A 22,995-nucleotide genomic window follows, 5' to 3' on the forward strand; every position below is an offset into this window, starting at 1 on the left:
ATGTCTGATCCTTTTCTCTCTCAAAAGTGTTTGAAAATCGTTTCCAGTGAACTCAGTTCCATTATCTGAGCGTATACATTTTACTTTGCCATATGGGGAAACGTCTGCAATGAACTTCTCTGTCGCAAGGGTAGTTTCACTCTTATTCTTCAAGAAGTAAACAAATACTGCCCCTGAATAATCATCAGTAAATGAGACTGAATATTTATGCCCATCTAATCCAAGGTGGTCAATGGGGCCGACCAAGTCAGTGTGCACCAGCTCTAGGGGTGCACTAGCTTTGACATCAGGTAATTTGTTCCTAGTGTTAGTGAATTTTCCTTGTGTACAAATGTCACATTCTATCTTTGTATCTCCTGTAACTGTCATGCCTGTCACAACATTTTGAAGCTTCAACACATCATTCACATTGCAGTGCCTCAAGATCTCGTGCCATGTTTTCACATCACAACATAAATTCACTTTGTCTTTTGACATCATGTCATGCACAGAGTCATCATATGGTTTACGGTTTTGAGGTAGTACAGTCTCTCGTGTACTTCTACCTTTGAGGGTGTTTCCTTCTTTCGTGATGAGCCGGTTTTGTCCTTCTTCGAAGATCACTTGAACTCCATCAGTCGTGGCTGCTTTCACCGACATGAAGTCTTGTGGATAGATTGGGATGAACAAGGCGTTCTTCAGTGTGACGGGGACACTTCTCCCCTCTGTGTTGCGTAGAAGAATCACTGCATCGCCTCTCTTCGGCGCCACGTTGTTCTTCCTTGTTCCATCGGCCAATTCCATGTAGTGTTTGTTTGGGTTAAAAGTCTCATCAAATCGTGTGAATTTGCTCTTCTCAGTGATTATGTGTGACGTCGCCCCACAGTCCACCATCAGTCCATTTTGTTTGATGCCGTCTGGAAGCACCGAATGACTGGCTTGGAACACAAAGGAGGTGCCACTTTCCTTTGAATCTTCTTCTTTCTCCATAGTTTGTTTAGCAGAGTCAGGCTTGGTTTTTCTTCTGCACGTCTCGTCTGTATGTGTTGTGCTTCTGTGGTAGTTGCACCACTTTGGTGTTGTTTTGTGGGGAGAATTTCTCGCAAAATGTCCACGATTCCCACATCCATAACAGGTCGCTGACGCTATGTCCACTTTCATTACGTTGTCTAAATTTGGTTTGTGTTCAAATTTCTCTGTCTCTTCGTAGCTTCGTAGTTTGCTCTTAAACTCCACAAAAGTCACTTCATCGTTGCTCTGTGTCATGTGAATGACGAATGGTTTGTATGGTTCCGGTAGGCCCCGCCGAACCATAGCAATGCTCAACTCATCGCTTATTACTTGCTTTGTATTTCTTAAAGAAGTCACTATCTTTTCGGCTCTAATGATGTAGTCTGTAATAGTTTCTTCTGAGTTTTTCTTCAGGGAACACAATTCGTTGTACAGGGAAATAATTCTTGGCTTACCATCACTGGCATAATGGCACCGTAAAATTTGTAGTGCTTTGCGACCATCGTCAGCAGCGTCTCTCATCACCAACGACAGACTTTTGTCGTCAAGGAGCTGGATTAGATCTGCAAAACATTCTGCATTCTTCTCTGGGTCCACTTCACCAGAGGAAAGTATTGTGTCCTTTAAACCTTTAAGTCTCATGCGACCAAGAAATTTTACTTCCCAAAGTTCGTAGTTGTCCTCGTCTCCATCAAAGACCAGGCGCTGCCACTTCCTCCTGTTGCATGTCTGGGCCCATAACCTGTTGGGTTTCTTCTTTCTTCACTCATCTTCAATGAATACTCCAGTTGTATATAAATGAAAGATGATGATTTATTTTAAGGATGGTTCAGTACAATGCCTCACAGCACCGGGAAACAAAACATTGGTAACTGTGGAAAATAGAACACAACTCCATCGCGCTTCTTTCTGTAAGTATAACGTCGTTTCCTGGCGCGCATTGAACCGGAAGAGATCACGTGACGATAACACGGGCGAGCCTGCACTACCGTATATAACCTGTTGGAGGCACAAAACAACAACGGCAAGCCTCTCTCTCTTGATACACAAACAGCATTAATAACAATGAGATCACATTTACTCAACAATATATTTATTGAATAATACTTCAACAAAATATGAATGTAAGTTCATCAACAGTGAAAAGAAATGCAACAAAGCAATATTCAGTGTTGACAGCTAGATTTTTTTTTGGGACATCTTCCATAAATATAGATGTTAAATATTTCGTTTTTTGTGAAGAAATGTTTAGAATTAAAGGCCTACTGAAACCCACTACTACCCACCACGCAGTCTGATAGTTTATATATCAATGATGAAATATTAACATTGAAATACATGGCAATACGGCTTTTTTAGTTTACTAAATTACAATTTTAAATTTCCCAGGAGTTTCGTCTTGGAAACGTCGTGTAATTATGACGTGTACGCAAGACGTCACAGGTTTTTAGGAAGTATGAGCGCTGCGCACACACACAGCTAAAAGTTGTCTGCTTTAACGACATAATTACACCATATTTTGGAGATCTGTGTTGCTGAATCTTTTGCAATTTGTTCAATTAATATTGGAGAAGTCACAGTAGAAAGATGGAGTTGGGAAGCTTTTGCCACACAAACACACGGTGATTCCTTGTTTAAAATTCCTGGAGGTGAAACTTTCCTATGGATCTGAGCGCGGTCAAGCCAACATGGATCCCTACCAAATGTCAACCAGCAGGTTTCGGTGAGAAAATTGTGGTTAAAAAGTCAGTTCTTACCGGAGAAAGGCTGAGCTTGTGCCGTCCATAGCTGCCGTCGACTTCCCTGAGACACCGCGCGTCAAGAGACCCGTGGAGACACCCTTCCGACTATCAGGTACTATTTAACTCACTAAAAAACACTACCAACACAATCGAAAGATAAGGGATTTCCCACAATTAACCTAGTAAATGTGTCTGGAAACATTGGAATCCGTCCCAATGCAATCACGTTTTGTTTTTTTTAAACTTTTTTTTTGTTGTTTTTTGTAGTCCGTCACTATAAACATCCTCAAACACGAATCTTTCATCCTCGCTCAAATTAATGGGGAAATTGTCGTTTTCTCTGTCCGAATAGCACTTTTTGTTGGAGGCTCCCATTATAAACAATGTGAAGATGTGAGGAGCCATCAACATGGGACATCATCGTCTGCGACTTCCAGTAGAGACAGGGCATATTTCTCAGCACCGAAAGTTGCGAACTTTATCATAGATGTTCTCTACTAAATTCTTTCAGCAAAAATATGGCAATATCACCAAATGATCAAGTATGACACAAAGAATGGACCTGCTATCTCCATTTAAATAAGAAATTCTCATTTCAGTAGGCGTTTAAGTTGATGAATCCAGATGGATCTCTATTACAATCCCCAAAGAGGGCACTTTAAGTTGATGATTACTTCTATGTGTAGAAATGTTTATTTATAATTGAATCACTTGTTTATTTTTCAACAAGTTTTTATTTATTGTTATATATATTTTTTCAAATAGTTCAAGAAAGACCACTACAAATGAGCAACATTTTGCACTGTTATACAATTCAATAAATCAGAAACTGACGACATAGTGCTGTATTTTACTTCTTTATCTCCTTTTTTTGACCAAAAATGCTTTTCTCTGATTAGGGGGTAATTGAATTAAAAAATGTTCACAAGGGGTACATCACTGAAAAAAGTTTGAGAACCTGTATTAGCCTGTATCAGGAGTCGGCAACCCAAAACAGCCATCTTGGACCAAAAATACAACAACAAAAATCTGTCTGGAGCTGTAAAACTTTTGAATGTATTTTACAAGTGTCATGATGAAAGCAACTCATGACGTAAGTGTTTATATTAGCTATATTAGCATACTATCAAAATGACTTTAAAAGTCTTATATAACTGTTATAATGACGGCAACACATGACGTAAGTGTCTATATCAGCTTTATTAGCTTACTTTCAAAATGACTTTAAAAGTCATATATAATTAACTGTTATGACGGCAACACATGACGGAAGTGGCTATATTAGCCTACTATCAAAATTACTTTCCACTTTATTTTATTTATTTAGCCTTTATTTAACCAGGTAAAATCCCATTGAGATTAAAGATCTCTTTTCCAAGGGAGACCTGGCCAAGAGGGCAGCAGCACGGTTACAATAAAAACAGTAAACAACACATAAAACATCACATTTACAACATTAAAACTTGCTCACATCACACATGTGCATACAGACAAGGTAGACTGCAATCATTTCACAGAAGCTTTAAACTCATTCAATGTAACAAGGGTTTGAAGTTGAATATTCAATTGTAGGTTATTCCAAGCCTTCGGTGCAGAAAACCTAAATGCTTTCTTGCCCAGTTCAGTTCTTACTTTGGGGATGACAAATTGAAGAACATTCATTGAACGCAGATTGTGACTTCCTTGTTTTTTTATTAAAAGACAAGATAGATAAGATGGAGTGATACAAATAATGGTTTTGTAGATGAAAACATATTAATGATTGAGGCGTCGAGCACATAAAGATGTCCAGTTAACCATTGCGTATAAGACACAATGTTGAGTAAGGGGAGTGCAGTTGGTACAGTACTCCCTCGGATGTATCCAAAAAGGGTGTGTACTTTGAACTGCTGTTTGGTGCGTAAGCACAAACAACAGTCAGGACCCGTCCCCTCACCCAAAGGCGGAGGGAGGCTACCCTCTCATCCACTGGGTTGAACTCCAACGTGCAGGCATTGAGCCGGGGGGCAACAAAAATTGCCACCCCAGCCCCTCACCTCTCACTGCCGGCAATGCCAGAGTGGAAGAGAGTCCAGCCCCTCTCGGGAGAACTGGTTCCACAGCCCTTGCTGTGCGCCGAGGTGAGTCCGACTATATCCAGCCTGAACTCCCCTACCTCGCACACTAGCTCAGGCTCCTTCCCCGCAGCTACACAGTAAATTCTATAGTGTAAAATCAACACTTAAAGAGTTAAATTTAACACTACTCAAACGTCTATTTGGTCCTAACCTGAGCTCGTGTTAAATTTACTCTTTCCATAGTGTTACATTTATAGAGTTAAATGAACACTAAATAGAGTCAAAATTGTAACACTGTGGAGTGTCGTTCAACTTATTACTCTTGAGTAGTGTTGATAAATTACTCTTCTGTGGTGATAATTGTACACCAAGTTAAATGTATTTGCTCATTAACACTGCTTTGGTGTTGAAATAAAACTCTGATAAGGTTTGATAATACACTAATATGATGATTATTCACTCCCTTGCAGTAAAGAAAAAATTATTTAGTAAACAGTAAAAATGTGCTAAACATTGCAGTTTTTATTAAACCTCACACTATTTCTGAAAAAAAAAATGGTGCTCATTCTACTTGATTTACTCTTGTGCAGTGTCAAATTAAGTCTCACCAACCTTGTCTTGTAAATAGCAAGTGAGTGCAAAACACAGTAATACAATATCATACGTTTAGTAAGCTTTATTTATTTGTCAGGCAGGACAATCAACTTTAGGGACAGAATACATAAAGGGTGAACTTAGGTCTGCATGAAATGGCAATATGGGACAACATACAATGTGGAACATGATGTTCCATACGCCATTTGAACATCAAATGGTTTGGAGTAAGGCATGAATGTGTACATGTTGTGGAGCATGGTGTTGTATGATGTCGCAAACACAAAGTGTGCTTTAAACAGTTCATCAAATGCACCAAGAGAGGAGTATGACCTGCAAGGTACGGCATTCTTGTCGAGAATTATGAAGAACTCGTGGATTGTATTCTTCCTCACTCCAACAGCCAGGAGATAGGGTTGAGTGGTGGTAATAATGGTGTCAAGATGTTCTAAGATGCTTTATCCAGTCTATGGAGGGAAGAATAAAAAAATCGACACGGTTGTGGTTATATAATAGAAATGATTACATAAATTATTGTAAACTAAATATCCTTCATTAGAGAACATTACAAACCTTTTTGAAGACCACAAGATGCTTCTCAGCCCGGGATGCAGAAACTTCTCCTGGCCTCTTCCGACCTAGAGCAGTCGGTGGGATCAAGTGTAAGAGCAGCAAAATCGATGAGAGGTCGCTGTCCCAACCTGAAACAGAAAAAGTTTGATACCAACAATTTAATTTAATACACTGCTTTCTCATTTAAATGAATGTATCCTTACAAACATCTTACCAAAGTCAACGTTCACTTCAGCCCCATCCTCAGGAGGGTCAGCTGCCATCAGGCGTTCCTCAAGCTCAAAAATGGAGGGAAGCTTTCTGTATTGTTGGAAGATCTTCTTTTTGAATGTGGTTGACCACTTCTCCAGAAACTTGCACGATTAATCCTCTCCAAACATTAGAACAAAATCCTGTTCAACCTGTAGTGGGAAGTTAGTTACCAATTTTAAAATTACACAGTAAACGACAGTTAAAATGTGCAATAGTTTTACAACATTAATACAGAAAATGTTGAGATAATTACCAAGCCATTGAGGTCTTTAAAACGACGAAAATAAGATAGAATGTTGCTTGACTGCTGTTGGTCCAGGACCATGTTATGCCAATGGGCAAATGTCAGCTTTATCTTTTTGATGACCATGTCCACGTCAGCCGAATGTTTCATCAGTGACATCGCTTCCAAGACAGGACAATCTCCGGATGGAATTGGGTAACTCGTCCAACAGTTGGTCCTCCCGACTTGTCTTCATCAGATGGTCCTTCCGCCAAAGCTAAACAATATAGGGACATACGACTCATGACAATCACATACAGTTCAAAACACTTTGTCAGCTGAATGTGACCCAACTTTTATGAAAAAATGTTTGGCTATTGGCTGAAAAGCATTGCAACAAATGCAACAAAACCAATAAGTGCTCATATGACTATTCTATTCAATACGTTTTTCAAGAATAATATAGGATTACCTCCAAATGATGATCGCCTTTCTTTAGCACTGCATCTCTGAATAGTTTTAATTCTCCATAAAAATGTTACTTTAAGAGAATTGCAAAAATAGGCACCATTAGTCACAACATACTTTGGGAAAACTCAAAATAAAGACAATAACAACAATTAAGAGTATGTAACCCACATAGCCATTCTTGGAAAATGGGTCTCTGAGGTTGGGGAACAAGTTCACAATTCCTTGTGCATACATTTCCTTCACCTGTCTTGACCGAGATGTACTTAAAAAAAATCACATTCAAGTTTATTCGTCATACACACGTTTTATAAGATGAAGTGAAATGTTTATTATTTACTTTAGATTACTCTGAAACCTAAATAAGAACACCTGTGCCAATCAAAACCAATAAACAGCTTACCCATTCTTCTCCATCATCTCAGCTGCCAGTATATTCACCAATTTTCTTCTGCTCTGTTCTGTCAAGGACTTAGTTCGGTTGTATTCATTTATTATATATTTCTCCACCCGATTTCTTGGTAAGAATGGATTTCACCAGCTGAAATAAAAATATCAAACCAAAATATAAAACAGTTTAAGAAATCTATATTTAGTACAATACAATGTTAAAATCTGGACAGAACTTAAACATAGCCTTCATACGATGCAATTTACGATCATTGTTTGAACCATTTGAATCCTTGTTCAATAGAAAGCATTAGTGCCTGTATGAAGTCTTACTTGCATAGCTTCAGAGTCCAGCCTCTGACGCTTTCTGGTAGGCGTGTCTTCAAGGATGATTGTGTCTGAGTCGGATGAACAAACGGATGATTGTGACTTTTGAGAGGTTACCATGGAGACAGATTCTAACCACCATTGCAAAAAGGAGAAATAAGACATGTTGGACACAATTTGCTCATAAAACCACACCTAATCTAATGGAGAATATTGGTTTACTTTAAAAACAAAAGCTACTTAGCTTGATTATAAATAAAGATTTACCTCTTCTCAATATTGGAATAAAAATGTTAATATAGCTTACAAATTTAAAGCGGCAACAAACCTGTTTTGTATTTGATGGTTAGTACTCCAGTGGCTGGATCCTTCACAATTTCCTCAAAAACATCATCATCTATCTCAGTCCCTGAACTGTCAACAACTTTGACACCTTCATTTACAGCTGGGACACCGAATTTGGCAAATGCTAGGAAACAGAAAAAAAGCAGAAATTGACAGGTCATTTGATATATTTTTTAAATGAGTTTCAAATCAGTTATTTTGAAGCGAAACATACAGCCAAAGTTGAAAGGCCCAGTCAAAACAAATACCGTATACACAAATATAAGAAAAATGATCATTAGAAAAACCTAATGACTTGATACTCCTATATATAATTTCAAATATGGCTACCAAAAAAAGGGCCAACAAATGTGAAATTGCACACTCAATTCAAAAAACACATACAATTGAACATGATTTATGATACCTGTAATCTTATCTGCATATCTTCACGCTGGTAAACTAACAGGTGATTGTTTAGTAACCTCGCCATTACAATGTAGAAGCAAAAATATTTACACACACCTCATGATTTTGTGCTCTGGCCACCCACGCTCAATACTGCCTAGACCAGGGTTACTCACTATTTTTTACGCCACATCTCCAGAGCATAACTATGTACAATTTACATATTAAATATTCTATTTCATATAATGTTTGAAATTTTCCCACATCCCTCACAAAAACGAAGTCTGAGGTGGCTAACATTTTAGCTAGCATTCACTGGGTGACATTAGCCCTCTTAGAATACCATATTTTTTAGATACAAAACCGTACACAAATAGCTTCATTACATCAAAGGCCTCCGTCAGTCGTAACGACTATGGATACTGCGCCAGTCCAGAGGTCAAGTTTAAACTCAGCGACAACGCCTGCTGTGGCTGATGAGTCCGATGTGGGAGAGGCAAACACGGCCGCATTTACTGCAGATGTAGCTGGAAGGCGCAACTGCAGGAGTGCTTGTCTTCCGCTTGGTTCTTTTTTCATTGGCTGTGGCATGGATCTTTTCCTCGCCAGTCTTCAGCTGTTTGTGAAGGACACTGCGCCATTTGCTGCGGCCAGCCGCTACTTCTTCCCAATGTTCAGTGTTTATGTCCAGGGCTTTCATGTCCCGCTTGCAGATATCTTTGAAGCGCAGTTTCGGCCGGCCAACAGATCTCTTGCCAGAGGCAAGTTCGCCATACAGGATGTCCTTTGGGATACGTCCATCCTCCATACGGCCCACGTGGCCGAGCCAACGCAGCCTGCGTTGTCTGAGCAGCGTGAACATGGTAGGAAGACCAGCGCGTTGGAGGACTTGGGCATTCGTCACCTTGTCACTCCAATGGATGCCGAGGATGCGGCGAAGGCAGCGCATGTGGAAGGTGTTCAGTTTGCGCTCCTGTTTGGAGTATGTTGTCCATGTTTCGCTGCCGTAGAGAAGAGTGCTGACAATGCAGGCGTTGTACACTGCCATCTTGGTAGGAGTTGTCAGCTTCCGGTTCTCCCAGACGCGGGTTGTGAGGCGCCCTAGGGTTGTGGCAGCTTTGCCGATACGTTTGTTGATCTCACTATCAAGGGACAGATTGTCACTGATGGTGGATCCCAGGTAAGTAAATTGGTGTACTATTTTGAGTTGGTGCTTATCAATTGTGATGGCTGGTGGAGTGTCCACTTCCTGACTCAGCACATTGGTCTTGTTTAGGCTGATGGAAAGCCCAAAGTCTTTGCAGGCCTGGGAGAATCTGTCCATAAGGCACTGGAGTTCTGGTTCAGTGTGCGAAATGACGGCGGCATCATCCGCAAAGAGCAGGTCCCGGATGGTTGTCTCACGGACTTTGGTCCTTGCTTTAAGACGGGCTAGGTTGAAAAGTCGGCCGTCAGATCTTGTACGTAGATAAACCCCTTCTGTTGCAGTCCCAAAAGCATGTTTGATGAGCAGGGCAAAGAAGATACCGAAAAGGGTAGGAGCAAGGACGCAACCTTGTTTGACTCCGCTCTTAATGTGAAATGGGTTGGATATGCTACCCTCATACTGGATGGTTGCCTTCATGTCGTCATGGAAAGATCTAATGAGACTATGGAGCTTTGGAGGGCATCCAATCTTGGGTAGGATGCTGAAGAGCCCTTCTCTGCTAACCAGGTCGAAAGCCTTGGTCAGGTCAATGAAGGATATGTACAGGGGCTTCTGTTGTTCCCTGCATTTCTCCTGAAGTTGGCGTAGGGAGAATATCATGTCCACTGTAGAGCGCTTGGCGCGAAAGCCGCATTGAGATTCCGGGTAAACGCGCTCAGCAAGAGTCTGAAGGCGCACAAGCACGACACGGGCATAGAGTTTTCCTACTATATTCAAGAGGGAGATGCCCCTGTAATTGTTACAGTCGCTCCTGTCGCCCTTATTTTTGTAAAGGGTGACAATCTTGGCATCTCTCATGTCCTGCGGCACGGCTCCCTCTTTCCAGCACTGGCAGAGGACATCATGCAAAGGCTGCAGGAGGGTGTCTTTACAGCGCTTGATGAGATCTGGGGGGATGCCATCAGTACCAGGTGCTTTGCCAATCGCTAAGCTGTCGATCGCTTTGTGAAGTTCAGCAAGTGTTGGTTCAGCATCTAATTCCTCAATGATGGGCAGCTGTTCAATGGCATCAAGGGCTGAGGCGACTACAGTGTTCTCTCTGGAGTAGAGTTCTGAATAGTGCTCTACCCATCTGTCCAACTGCTTGCCCTTGTCAGTGATAACTTCCCCGCTGGTGGTCTTTAGGGGGGCTGTTTTGCTCTGTGTTGGGCCCAGAGCAGCCTTTATGCCCTCGTACATCCCTCTGATGTTACCTGAGGTAGCTGCAGACTGGATGGATTCACTGAGTTGTTGCCAGTATTCATTGGCACAATGTCTTGCAGTCTGTTGCACTTTGCTTCTTGTAATTCTCAGTGCTTGCAGGGACTTCTCATTCGGGGAGCGTTTGTATTCAGTAAGGGCAGCACGCTTTGCTTCAATGACAGGGGTCATCTCGCTGGACTTGGCAACAAACCAGTCGTTGTTTATGAAGATCTTCCTCCCAAATGTTGCAAGGGCTGTTTTCTGAATAGCCTCCCTGAGGTGGCCCCATTTCTCGGAGGCAGAGTAGTGCTGGTGTTCTTCAGACAGGATGTTGTTGAGGGACTTGGCAAACTCTTCTACTTTCTCTGGAAGATGCATGCTGGTGGAATCAATGCGGGGTTTGCCTTTCTGTTTGGAATTTTGAAAAATTTTTGGTTGTAGCTTGATCTTGCAACAGACAAGTGAATGGTCGGTGTCGCAGTCTGCGCTGTGGTAACTACGAGTAACGAGCACAAACTTGAGGTTGGCTTTTCGGATCAGGATCATGTCTAGCTGATGCCAATGCTTTGAGCGGGGATGGCGCCATGTCACCTTGTGCTGTGGTTTTCCCACATCCCTCACAAAAACGAAGTCTGAGGTGGCTAACATTTTAGCTAGCATTCACTGGGTGACATTAGCCCTCTTAGAATACCATATTTTTTAGATACAAAACCGTACACAAATAGCTTCATTACATATTGAGCAACAATATAAAGTAAATTCTGACATGATGCTACAAATTACAAATAATTGATTTAGTAAGAGAAGAGAAGCAACTTGCCACAGTCCTTAAACATTCAGAAAATGGCTTCCAGAACATTCTTCAGGGTGTGGACACGAGGAGGGGCTGGAGGACGTGGCTAATCAGAGTACCGCTAACACTGTCTCGTTCAACGATGGAAATCAACACCAACACTGGGGGGCGTTTTACTCCAGCTGTTGTTGTAATAACTCTGATAGATATAATGCATGTTAACACTGCATATTTAACACTGGGGATTTTACTGTGTAGGTGGCGTTCCACGTCCCATGAGCTTGCTTATGTAGCCGAGGATCAGACCGCCAAGTGCCCTGCCTTTGGCTGCCGCCCAGCTCACACTGCACGCGACCTCTATGGCCCATGCTATGAGTGGTGAGGCCAATGGAGGGGTGACCCACGTAGCCTCGCCATCGTGCCCCAACTCCGGGCCCGGCTCCAGAGGGGGGCACCGATGACCCGCGTCTGGGCGAGGGAAAACTCAGTCCCGATTGTTGCATTCCCATAGAAGTCTTCAAGCGGCTCTTTGTCTGATCCCTCACCTAGGAACTGTTTGTCTTGGGAGACCCTACCAGGAGGCATGAAAGCGCCCGGACAACATAGCTCCTACGATCATTGTGACACGCAAACTCCTCTACCACGATACGGTGGCAGTTCAGAGAGGAGAAAATGACTTTAAAAATCTTATATACCGTATTTCCTTGAATTAATTAATTTAAAACATCTTCTCACTCCTGCGCTTATCAAAGGTATGCGGTAAAAGTAAGCATGCGCTAATTATTTTAAAACCTCTTCTCACTCTGGCACTTACCAAAGGTATGCAGTAAAAATTTGAGTGTGATGTAAGCTTGGACCTTAAATCCTACTGAATAACTCTTAATCTTCTTCCCTTTATGCGATTTCAAATTACCGGTATTGAAATCAGCCTCCTTCATTTTGAAAATGATGACAGAAGAAGTGTCACTCGTGACGTCACGAGTCTGACCAGGCGGTAATACTAAGCATGCGCTCATTATTTTGCGAAGCGAGTTTGACCCGGCAGTAATTCAAGGCAGGCGCATACTATATGCCCTGCGGCAATTCAAAGAAATACGGTAAGTGTTATAATGAAAACAACACATGATGTAAGTGTCTATATTAACTATATTAGCCTACTATCAAAATGACTTTAAAAGTCTTATATTAGTGGTTCTCAACCTTTTTTCAGTGATGTACCCCCTGTGAACATTTTTTTAATTCAAGTACCCCCTAATCAGAGCAAAGCATTTTTGGTTGAAAAAAGAGATAAAGAAGTAAAATACAGCACTATGTCATCAGTTTCTGATTTATTAAATTGTATAACAGTGCAAAATATTGCTAATTTGTAGTGGTCTTTCTTGAACTATTCGGAAAAAAAGATATGAAAATAACTAAAAACTTGAAAAATAAACAAATGATTCAATTATAAATAAAGATTTCTACACATAGAAGTAATCATCAACTTAAAGTGCCCTCTTTGGGGATTGTAATAGAGATCCATCTGGATTCATGAACTTAATTCTAAACATTTCTTCACAAAAAAATAAATCTTTATAACATCAATATTTATAGAACATGTCCACAAAAATTCCAGCTGTCAACACTGAATATTGCATTGTTGCATTTCTTTTCACAGTTTATGAACTTACATTCATATTTTGTTGAAGTATTATTCAATAAATATATTTATAAAGGATTTTTGAATTGTTGCTATTTTTAGAATATTAAAAAAAAATCTCACGTACCCCTTGGCATACGTGAGATACCTTCTAGTACCCCCAGGGGTACACGTACCCCCATTTGAGAACCACTGCCTTAAGGAACTCCGGGCGGATCTCATCCACCCCCGGGGCCTTGCCAGCGAGGAGCTTTTTAACTATCTCAGCAACCTCAGCCCCAGAAATGGGAGAGCCCACCGCAGATTCCCCAGGCACTGCTTCCTCATAGGAAGACGTGTTGGTGGGATTGAGGAGGTCTTTGAAGTATTCCCTCCACTGCTTTCCCTTCCTGAGTTGGCGGATGGAGGTCCAGAATCGCTTCGAAGCCGTCCGGAAGTAGTTTTCCATGGCTTCCCCGAACTCCTCCCATGTCCGAGTTTTTGCCTCCGCGACCGCTGAAGCTGCACACCGCTTGGCCTGTCGGTACCTGTCCGCTGCCTCCGGAGGCCTATGAGCCAGAAGAACCCGATAGGACTCCTTCTTCAGCTTGACGGCATCCCTCACCACCGGTGTCCACCAACGGGTTCTAGGAATACCGCCACGACAGGCAACAACTACCTTGCGGCCACGGCTCCAATCAGCCGCCTCAACAATAGAGGTGCGGAACATGGTCCACTCGGACTCAATGTCCCTCGTGACATGTTCAAAGTTCTTCCGGAGGTGGGAATTGAAACTCTCTCTGACAGGAGACTCTGCCAGACGTTCCCAACAGACCTTCACAATGCATTTGGGCCTGCCAGGTCTGTCCAGCATCCACTCCCACCATCGCAGCCAACTCACCACCAGGTGGGGATCGGTAGAAAGCTTTGCCCCTCTCTTCACCCGAGTGTCCAAAACATAAGGCCGCAAATCCGATGACACAACTACAAAGTCGATCATGGAACTGCGGCCTAGGGTGTCCTTGTGCCAAGTTCACATAAGGGACACCCCTATGTTTGAACATGGTGTTCGTTATGGACAATCTGTGACGAGCACAAAAGTCCAATAACAAAAAAACATTCGGGTTCAGATCCGGGGGGGCCATTCTTCCCAATGACGCCTGCCCAAGTTTCACTGTCGTTGCCAACATAAGCGTTGAAGTCCCCCAGTAGGACAAGTGAATCACCCGGGGGAGCACTTTCCAGTACTCCCTCAAGTGTATCCAAAAAGGGTGGGTACTCTGAACTGCTGTTTGGTGCGTAAGCACAAACAACAGTCAGGACCCGTCCCCCAACCCGAAGGCGGAGGAAGCCTACCCTCTTGTCCACTGGGTTGAATTCCAACAAGCAGGCTTTGAGCCGGCCAACCCGTCGGCTCTCACTGCTGGCCACGCCAGAGTGGAAGAGAGTCCAGCCCCTCTCGAGAGAACTGGTTCCAGAGCCCTTGCTGTGCGTCGAGGTGAGTCCGACTATATCCAGCCGGAACTTCTCCACCTCGCGCATTAGCTCAGGCTCCTTCCCTCCCAGTGAGGTGACGTTCCACGTCCCAAGAGCTAGCTTCTGTAGCCGAGAAACGGACCACCAAGTGCCCTGCCTTCGGCTTCCGCCCAGCTCACGTCGCACCCGACCTCTTTGCCCCCTGCTATGGGTGGTGAGCCCATTGGAGGGGGGACCCACGTTGCCTCTTCGGGCTGTGCCCGGCTGGGCCCCATGGGAACAGGCGCTCGCCATCGTGCCCCACCTCCGGGCCTGGCTCCAGAGGGGGGCCCCGGTGACCCGCGCCCGGGGTAGGGAAATCTGGGGCCTTTTCTTGTTTTCTTCATAGAGGTCTTCGAGCTGCTCTTTGTCTGATCCCTCACCTGGGACCTGTTTGTCTTAGGAGACCCCACCAGGGGGCATAAAACCCCCGGACAACATAGCTCCTAGGATCATTGGGACACGCAAACTCCTCTACCAGGATAATGTGGCAGCTCAGAGAGGAGTATTCAGTGCAGGATGCAGTGCGTCTCCCATAACAATGTGACCTCAGACTATGTTAAGGTAACGTGTGGAGTTCCCCAGGGTTCGGTTCTTGGCCCTGCACTCTACAGCATCTACATGCTGCCTCTAGGTGACATCATACGCAAATACGGTGTTAGCTTTCACTGTTATGCTGATGACACCCAACTCTACATACCCCTAAAGCTGACCAACACGCCAGATTTTGGTCAGCTGGAGGCGTGTCCTAATGAAATTAAACAATGGATGTCCGCTAACTTTTTGCAACTCAACGCTAAGAAAACAGAAATGCTGATTATCGGTCCGGCTAGACACCGACATCTATTTAATAATACAACTTTAACATTTGACAACCAAACAATTACATAAGGTTACTCGGTAAAGAATTTGGGTATTATCTTCGACCCAACTCTCTCGTTTGAGTCACACATTAAGAGTGTGTTTCATCTCTGTAGTATCGCAAAAATTTGTTCCATTTTGTCCACTAGCAACACTGAGATCATTATTCATGCATTCGTTACGTCTCGCCTCGACTACTGTAACATATTATTTTCGGGTCTCCCCATGTCTAGCATTAAACGATTACAGTTGGTACAAAATGCGGCTGCTAGACTTTTGACAAGAACAAGAAAGTTTGATCATATTACGCCTATACTGTTTATACCTTGATATACATATATACCTATATATAGACCTTTACTGGCTCACCTGCACTGGCTTTCTGTGCACTTAAGATGTGACTCTAAGGTTTTACTACTTAAGTATAAAATACTACACAGTTTAGCTCCATCCTATCTTTCCGATTGTATTGTACCATATGTCCCGGCAAGAAATCTGCGTTCAAAGAACTCCGGCTTATTAGTAAATCACAGAGCCCCAAAAAAGTCTGTGGGCTATAGAGCGTTTCCAGTGAGTGTTGGACTCTGCCTAGGCTGCCCTTTGTCAACGATTCTGTTCATAACTTTTATGGACAGAATTTTTAGGCGCCGTCAAGGCGTTGAGAGGATCCGGTTTGGTGGCTGCAGGATTAGGTCTCTGCTTTTTGCAGATGATGTGGTCCTGATGTCTTCATCTGGCCAGGATCTTCAGCTCTCACTGGATCGGTTCATAGCCGAGTGTGAAGCAATTGGGATGAGAATCAGCACCTCCATGTCCGAGTACATGGTTCTCGCCCGTAAAAGGCTGGAGTGCCATCTACGGGTTGGGGAGGAGACCCTGCCCTAAGTGGAGGAGTTCAACAAGTACTTCGAAGTCTTTTTCCCGAGTTAGGGAAGAGTGGATTGTGAGATCAAACGACGAATCGGTGCGGCATCTTCAGTAATGCGGACGCTGTATCGATCCGTTGTGGTGAAGAAGGAGCTGAGCCGGAAGGCAAAGCTCTCAATTTACCGGTCGATCTACATTCCCATCCTCACCTATGGTCATGAGCTTTGGGTCATGACCGAAAGGACAAGATCACGGGTACAAGCTGTCGAAAATGAGTTTCCTCCGCCGGGTGGCGGGGCTCTCCCTTAGAGATAGGATGAGAAGCTCTGCCATCCGGGAGGCACTCAAAGTAAAGCTGCTGCTCCTTCACATCGAGAGGAGCCAGATGAGGTGGTTCGGGCATTTGGTCAGGATGCCACCCGAACGTAGGAGGCCACGGGGAAGACCCAGGACACGTTGGGAAGACTTTGTCACCCAGCTGGCCTGGGAACGCCTCGGGATCCCCCGGGAAGAGCTGGACAAAGTGGCTGGGGAGAGGAAAGTCTGGGCTTCCCTGCTTAGGCTGCTGCCCCCGCAACACGACCTCGGATAACTGGAAGAAGATGGATAAATGGATGGATGGATGGAAGTATACAAATGAGTTTTAAGATGGTACTTAAATACTTCTACTGAGGTAGCATCTCTAACTATTATCAGTAGGACATTCCAGAGTGCTGGAGCCTGAATAGAAAACCCTCTATAGCCCGCAGACTTTTTTGGGGCTCTGGGAATCACTCATAAGCCGGAGTTCTTTGAGCGCAGATTTCTTGCCGGGACATATGGTACAATACAATCGGAAAGATAGGATGGAGCTAGACCGTGTAGTATTTTATGCTTAAGTAGTAAAACCTTAAAGTCACATCTTAAGTGCACAGGAAGCCAGTGCATGTGAGCCAGTAAAGGTCTATATATAGGTATATATGTATATCACGGTATATACAGTATAGGCGTAATATGATCAAACTTTTGTTCTTGTCAAAAGTTTAGCAGCCGCATTTTGTACCAACTGTAATATTTTATTGCTAGACATAGGGAGACCAGAAAATAATACGTTACAGTAATCAAGACGAGATGTAACGAACGCATGAATAATGATCTCAGTGTTGCTAGTAGACAAAATGGAACGAATTTTAGCGATACTACGGAGATGAAAGAAAGAAGTTTTAGTAACACTCTTAATGTGTGACGCAAACGAGAGAGTTGCAGTTCTGAGTGTTGCTGGGTCAGGTTTGGTTTTGGAATTGGATTGCATTGTTATGGTATTGTGGGTATTTTTTTGTTGGATTGATAAAAAAAAAAAAAAATAGATTCTTAAAAAAAATTACAATCGATTATGAATCGCACAATGTGACAATCGCGATTCGTATTTGAATCAAATTTTTCCCACACCCCTAGCACTGATGGTCCTAATTTCACAAACAGTTCCTTGATAAGTTTCCCAGGAAGTGGGTCAAGTAAACATGTTTGTTTTATCCCATTTACACGCCGAATGAGTTCCTCTAATGTTATTACATCAAAAAGAGGGAGACTATTTTGGAGGGCAATATCAGTCATATATACATTCGTATCTGTGTTAATATAACCCAGTTGTAACTGGGATGCGTTGTCTTTCATGTCCTTTCTGATGAGTTCAATTTTCTTATTAAAGAAATTCATAAAGTCATCTGCCAAGTGGGTGCAGCTACTGGAGAATCCCTTGTTGGGTTAGCAATGCTACTGTAATGAACAAATATTTAGGATTGTTTTTGTTGAGGCGGATGAGATTTGAGTAGTAATTAAATATTTTTTTTATACATATATATGTATGTATATATATATATATATACAAAAATGTATGTGTGTGTGTATATACAGTATATATATGACTATATACATATATGTATATTTTATTTTCCTGAGGGAACTCTCCTGAAGGAATCAATAAAGTACTTACTATCCATCTATACATATTTATGCATATATATATGTTTACATATACATATATATATATATATAAATATATATATATATATATATGTATACACACACACAAACATATATACAAATGTGTATATACATTTATATATTAATGTTTTCTCTGATGATTTAAATAATTATTATTTGCCATCCATTTTCTATACTGCTTGTCGTCATTAGTGTCATTGTCAGCTGGAGGAGCCACCTATCGTAGTAACATTTGCAAATATTGGGTTGAATTTTTGAAGTATAACCAGTTTTCAGTCTGTAATTTGCATTCATTGGCAATTCTAAAACTGAGAATTAGCACCATCTAGAGGTGAAAATGTATGTTGTCCAGTAAATGTGTATTTTTTATCTAATTTATGAATTTAATGATGATCAATTTTTAATCACAATAAATAACGATGGCGCTTTAGTTGTGATTTAATTTTGTTAAAAATATAAATTGCACACTTATAAAAATATGTTTGAAATATATGATTTTTATTGACCTGTTATAACTAGCTGAACAAGTTAATTTATTGTATTTTTAACGGTTATTCAAATCATCACTATCATCCATTTTCAATACCGCTTGTACTCCTTTGGTCACAGTCAGCTGCCGACTGATATTAATATCTGCTCATCTTGAATTCAATGAATTAATGACAGTGATAATAGCTTTTTGACAACAACGTACTCCAACCATGTTTCAGCATGTAGTTTATTGGCAACATTGTTTGCAGTGTCAATTTTAAAATTGGAAGTTTGTGCCATCGAGACGTTACAAATGATGTTCTATAGTTTTTTGTTTCCCCTTCCCAACACTGCAAGTAAATGAATCCAAGAATGAAAATGGTAACAAAGCCTTTATTTTTCCATCACTTTTATGTGGTATTTAATATCAAGAGCATTTCTTTGTTTTGTTACTTATCAACACTTTTAGGTCGATCATGTATCTTTTTTTTGCTGAAGGATAAAACACATCAAGAGTCAAACTACAACAAACTGTTAGCAAGAAGTACATGAACACACCTTGTCAAATATAATGTTGTACTCTTTTTTTCTTTAAGCCATATATTAAAATGAGCTATTAGAAATATATTCTTTTCAGCAAGTTGGTGAATTACAGTATAGTAAGCAAACGTTTAATATATAAAAAAAACACCAGATCAAAACACTCATCAGAATACAGAACGCATTCAGTTCTCAAACATCCCAAATTTTGTATATACCAGATAAACCTTTAAAAAAAGCAAAATGTTAAAGTTGTAAATGCAAATCTAAAACTAGTACTGAAGAGTGGAGCACTTTGTGCACTAAGATTGAGAATTGGCGGTGTTGGATGTATAGCTGTAGCTGTAATTAGATGAATAATCCACACTGCCTCTTCTGGATCCACTTCTGGAACCAGCTCTGGAACCAGGTTTAGATCCTGGGTTAGACACATTGTAAGGGCTGCTGATTCCCTTTGAGGACACCGAAGAGGCCTGCATCATCTTCATACCGTTGCTCTCTTCTACCATGCTGTTATCCATGGCTTCTTTGTATGAGATTTTCAGTTTGGTCTTGGGGCAAGTCAAATTCTTCTGGTAGTTGCGTATATCCTGAAGCTTCTGGGCTCCAAGGCCATCCAGCCAACTTTTGCGAATGGCCTCTTCTATGGTAAGGCGTTTTCCAGTGTGAGGGTCTATCAGGCCTCCTGTCAGGTGCTGGAACTCCAGAAACCTTTGTCCAGCTTCATAAGGCAGCCACGTCTCCTTCACTGCCTCTGCTGCCGACATCTTTCTCTTCGTCTTAACATCCTCAAAACCACAAAAGGCTTTCTGTGCAGCCTTCAGCTTGTTAGCCATGGCTTCGTCAATTATGCAATGATGGACAGCCTCTTTTAGAGTTAGTCTCTGGCCAGTTGAAGGGTTGATGATTCCTCCTGTGCATGCCTGGGCCTCCAGGAGCCTCTGTGCTGTGAGGTTATCCAGTATCCCTCTTCTAACCGCTTCTGGAATGGTTATCTTCTCTAAAGTCTCTGTGTCAAATATGGCTGCCACTGGGCTCTGGTCGTCAAACATCTCCGGGGGAGAGACTGTGATAGAAATACTGTTAAAGCGTCTACGAACGGTTGGAGAGGACGGCGCAGCCTGGGTGGGACTGCTGCAGGTAACCATGTCGTCAACATTGCTGGCTGAGATTGTCATCTCGCTGCCGCTGCTTCTGCTGCTAATGAGGTCAGCAAACTGCGTCAAGGTTAACTTTCCAGACCGATACTGATCCAGGGAACTTTTGTCAATGACACCACCTTCCAGGCAGTTTTGAATGTCATACTGGATTCCTGTCTTCCTGTCGACTATCACCAAGCGTGTAGAGCCATCCGACCCCTTGATAGTGATTTCTTCCCACTCGCACTCCTGTTCTGACAAGTCTAGAAAAGTGTCATAGTCGATTAGCTCCTTATGATAAGCCTCCCTCACGGACATCTCAAGATTAGTGTCTGGGTCAACGATAACAACCCGCCTCTTGCGGAGGATATTGCTTCGGGTTTCTGATTTCTGAAGTTTGCTCTTGTCTTTAAGAGGCAAAAGTATAAGGCCGGTCTTGGGATCAGTTATGCACCTTTCCTTTAGCTGAATATATGTCAAGTTATCCTTAGTGTTAGGGTCAAAGAAGCCTTTCGTGTCATCGCCTTCATAGCTAAGGATCTCATTCATCTCCTGATCAAAATATCCCCTTTTATAAGCAACATCAACGTCAATACGGTGACTTTCCTTGGGGTCAATAATGCCACCACTGGCAATTTGGGCCTCAAGGAGACGGATTCCATGGCCTTTCTCGATGAGATCTTTCTCAATGGCTTGGAAAAGCGAGATTATGTTTCCTGTGTTTGGGTCTTTGTATCCAGTCACAGCCTTTTCTGCAGATAGCAACTTATTCTTAAACTCTTTTCCTACTAGGCCTCTCCTCGTGGCCTCCTCTACTGTCAAGAACACATTGTTTACCGGGTCCACAATGAATCCTGATGCAGCTTGGGCTTCAAGTAGCTCCAATGTGGTTCCCCTCATCAACAGACCTTCCTGCATTGCCTGATAAAAGGGCCATATTCTGTCATTGGTCTCATCGTAGATGCCTGCAATACAGGTGGATCCATACAGGTAAGACTTCAGCTTTTCCTCGATTTCACTGCTACTCAGCTGTCCCTGTTTAAGCTTTTGCAAATCAGTTTCATCAAGCAATTCAGATTTGATAAGCTCCGTCACAGAGACTTGTCCACGCAGACCCTTTACTGTCATTGGTTTCTCTGGGCCATGGAGCAGAAGTAAACCAGAGACAGGCTCCACTGTACACTTCCTCCTAAGGTTACCATAACTTGTCTTCTCATCTGTATCTGGATCCAGGTAGCAGGTGGGTTTCCGGTTCAAAGACCTGTACAGGTCCTCATCAATAAGATTACGATCCAAGGCTAGATCTTTTGGCAGGAACACACTCAGAACAGGGTCCAATATACCGCCAACAGACTCCTGGGCCTGCAGCAAGCGGAGCGCTGTTTCCTTGTCAATGCGACCTTGTTTACAAGCCTGGCCCACAGATAACACCTTACCCGTGTAAGGATCTTTGAAACCAACGCTTGCTGCTTCAGCTTTTACCAAGGCATCTCTGTCTTCTGTGTCCACGAGTCCCCTGGAGCAAGCGGTGTCCACGGGCATCTTATCATTAAAAGCTGGGTCTGTTATGTAGCCTGTTGCTGCCTGAGCCTCCAGGAGCATTAGTGAACTCTCTGGGGTGAGAAGGTTCTTGTTTTTGGCTTCAGTGAATGACATTTTCCCTTGAGAGCCTGTCATCATGCCCGCAATAATGCCTGTGCCCTTCAGGTTAACCTGGATGTCAACAGCTACCTCGTCCACTGTCTTTTTCCCCTGCAACAGCAGCTCAAGTGTCGCCTTGCTGATAATACCGCAGTCGCAAAGTTGGTGGGCTGTGACTTTGCGACGTACCCCATCAAAAACCAACTTAGATGGGTCGATTGTTGCCACTTTCATATCCGTCTGTGTCTGTCTATTCAACGTGCTCGGCCTTTTCTGCAACCTGTCTACCTCCCTTTGAAGCGCATCTCTCTTAAGAGCTAGCTCTGTTGCCTCCCTCTCAGAGATCAACAGCTTGCTCTTGTAGCGTTCCTCCACACTTCGAAGCTCTATCATCAACCTGTCAATTTCTTTCTTTAAACTCATCCTGTCTTGATCAGTCTTGGACCTGTCTGTCTCCCACTGCCGGAGGTGGGTCTCCTTTATCTCATATTGGCTCTTTAGGAGGGTGAAATCTTTGAGAACGCTGTTTTTCTCATCAACCAAGCGCTGTTTGTTGCGTAGCTCCGTCTCCAGAGAGTGTTTGGTGCGGGCAAGCTCATCCTCAAGGCGCTTCATGCGGTGTTTGTCTTGGTCCAGCAGTTTAAGCTTTGATAGCAAATCATCCCTCTGCAGCAGCAGCTCGCTGTATTTGCTTTGGGACTCGTGCACCATAATGGATGTCTGTGGAGAATAAAGAAAGCACACAGAGTATGTAAATACTGTATGCAAATGAAAGTTCATTTTTACAAATCTATCTACAGTGGACCCATGGAACTTGACCATATAACAAA

The 22,995-nt window shown here is 42.6% G+C and overlaps 1 protein-coding gene and 1 long non-coding RNA gene across 8 annotated transcripts in view; both read right to left on the minus strand.

Moving 5' to 3' along the window:
• Nucleotides 1-5,450: 5,450 nt before the first annotated feature.
• LOC133568385 (uncharacterized) lies at nucleotides 5,451-8,080 on the minus strand. 7 transcript variants are annotated; one of them, XR_009809590.1, is made up of 9 exons: nucleotides 7,945-8,080; nucleotides 7,623-7,747; nucleotides 7,303-7,440; nucleotides 7,071-7,164; nucleotides 6,904-6,972; nucleotides 6,462-6,708; nucleotides 6,171-6,357; nucleotides 5,957-6,084; nucleotides 5,451-5,850 (listed from the first exon to the last, which is right to left on the minus strand). It is a non-coding gene; the product is annotated as an uncharacterized LOC133568385 (long non-coding RNA). The 7 variants fall into 7 exon arrangements; XR_009809589.1 differs by having other exon boundaries at nucleotides 7,071-7,440; XR_009809591.1 differs by lacking the exons at nucleotides 6,904-6,972; nucleotides 7,071-7,164.
• Nucleotides 8,081-19,218: 11,138 nt separating this feature from the next.
• LOC133568386 (desmoplakin-B-like) overlaps nucleotides 19,219-22,995 on the minus strand; it is a 29,760-nt gene continuing 25,983 nt past the window's right edge. Inside the window, exon 24 of the mRNA XM_061920280.1 lies at nucleotides 19,219-22,885. Within this exon, the coding sequence (XP_061776264.1) occupies nucleotides 19,688-22,885 (3,198 nt within the window). The 3' untranslated portion in view covers nucleotides 19,219-19,687. The remainder of the gene's footprint in view (nucleotides 22,886-22,995) is intronic.

The sequence above is a fragment of the Nerophis ophidion genome, linkage group LG14 (genome assembly GCF_033978795.1).
Source record: "Nerophis ophidion isolate RoL-2023_Sa linkage group LG14, RoL_Noph_v1.0, whole genome shotgun sequence".
In the NCBI taxonomy this organism is placed as follows: Eukaryota; Metazoa; Chordata; class Actinopteri; order Syngnathiformes; family Syngnathidae; genus Nerophis; species Nerophis ophidion.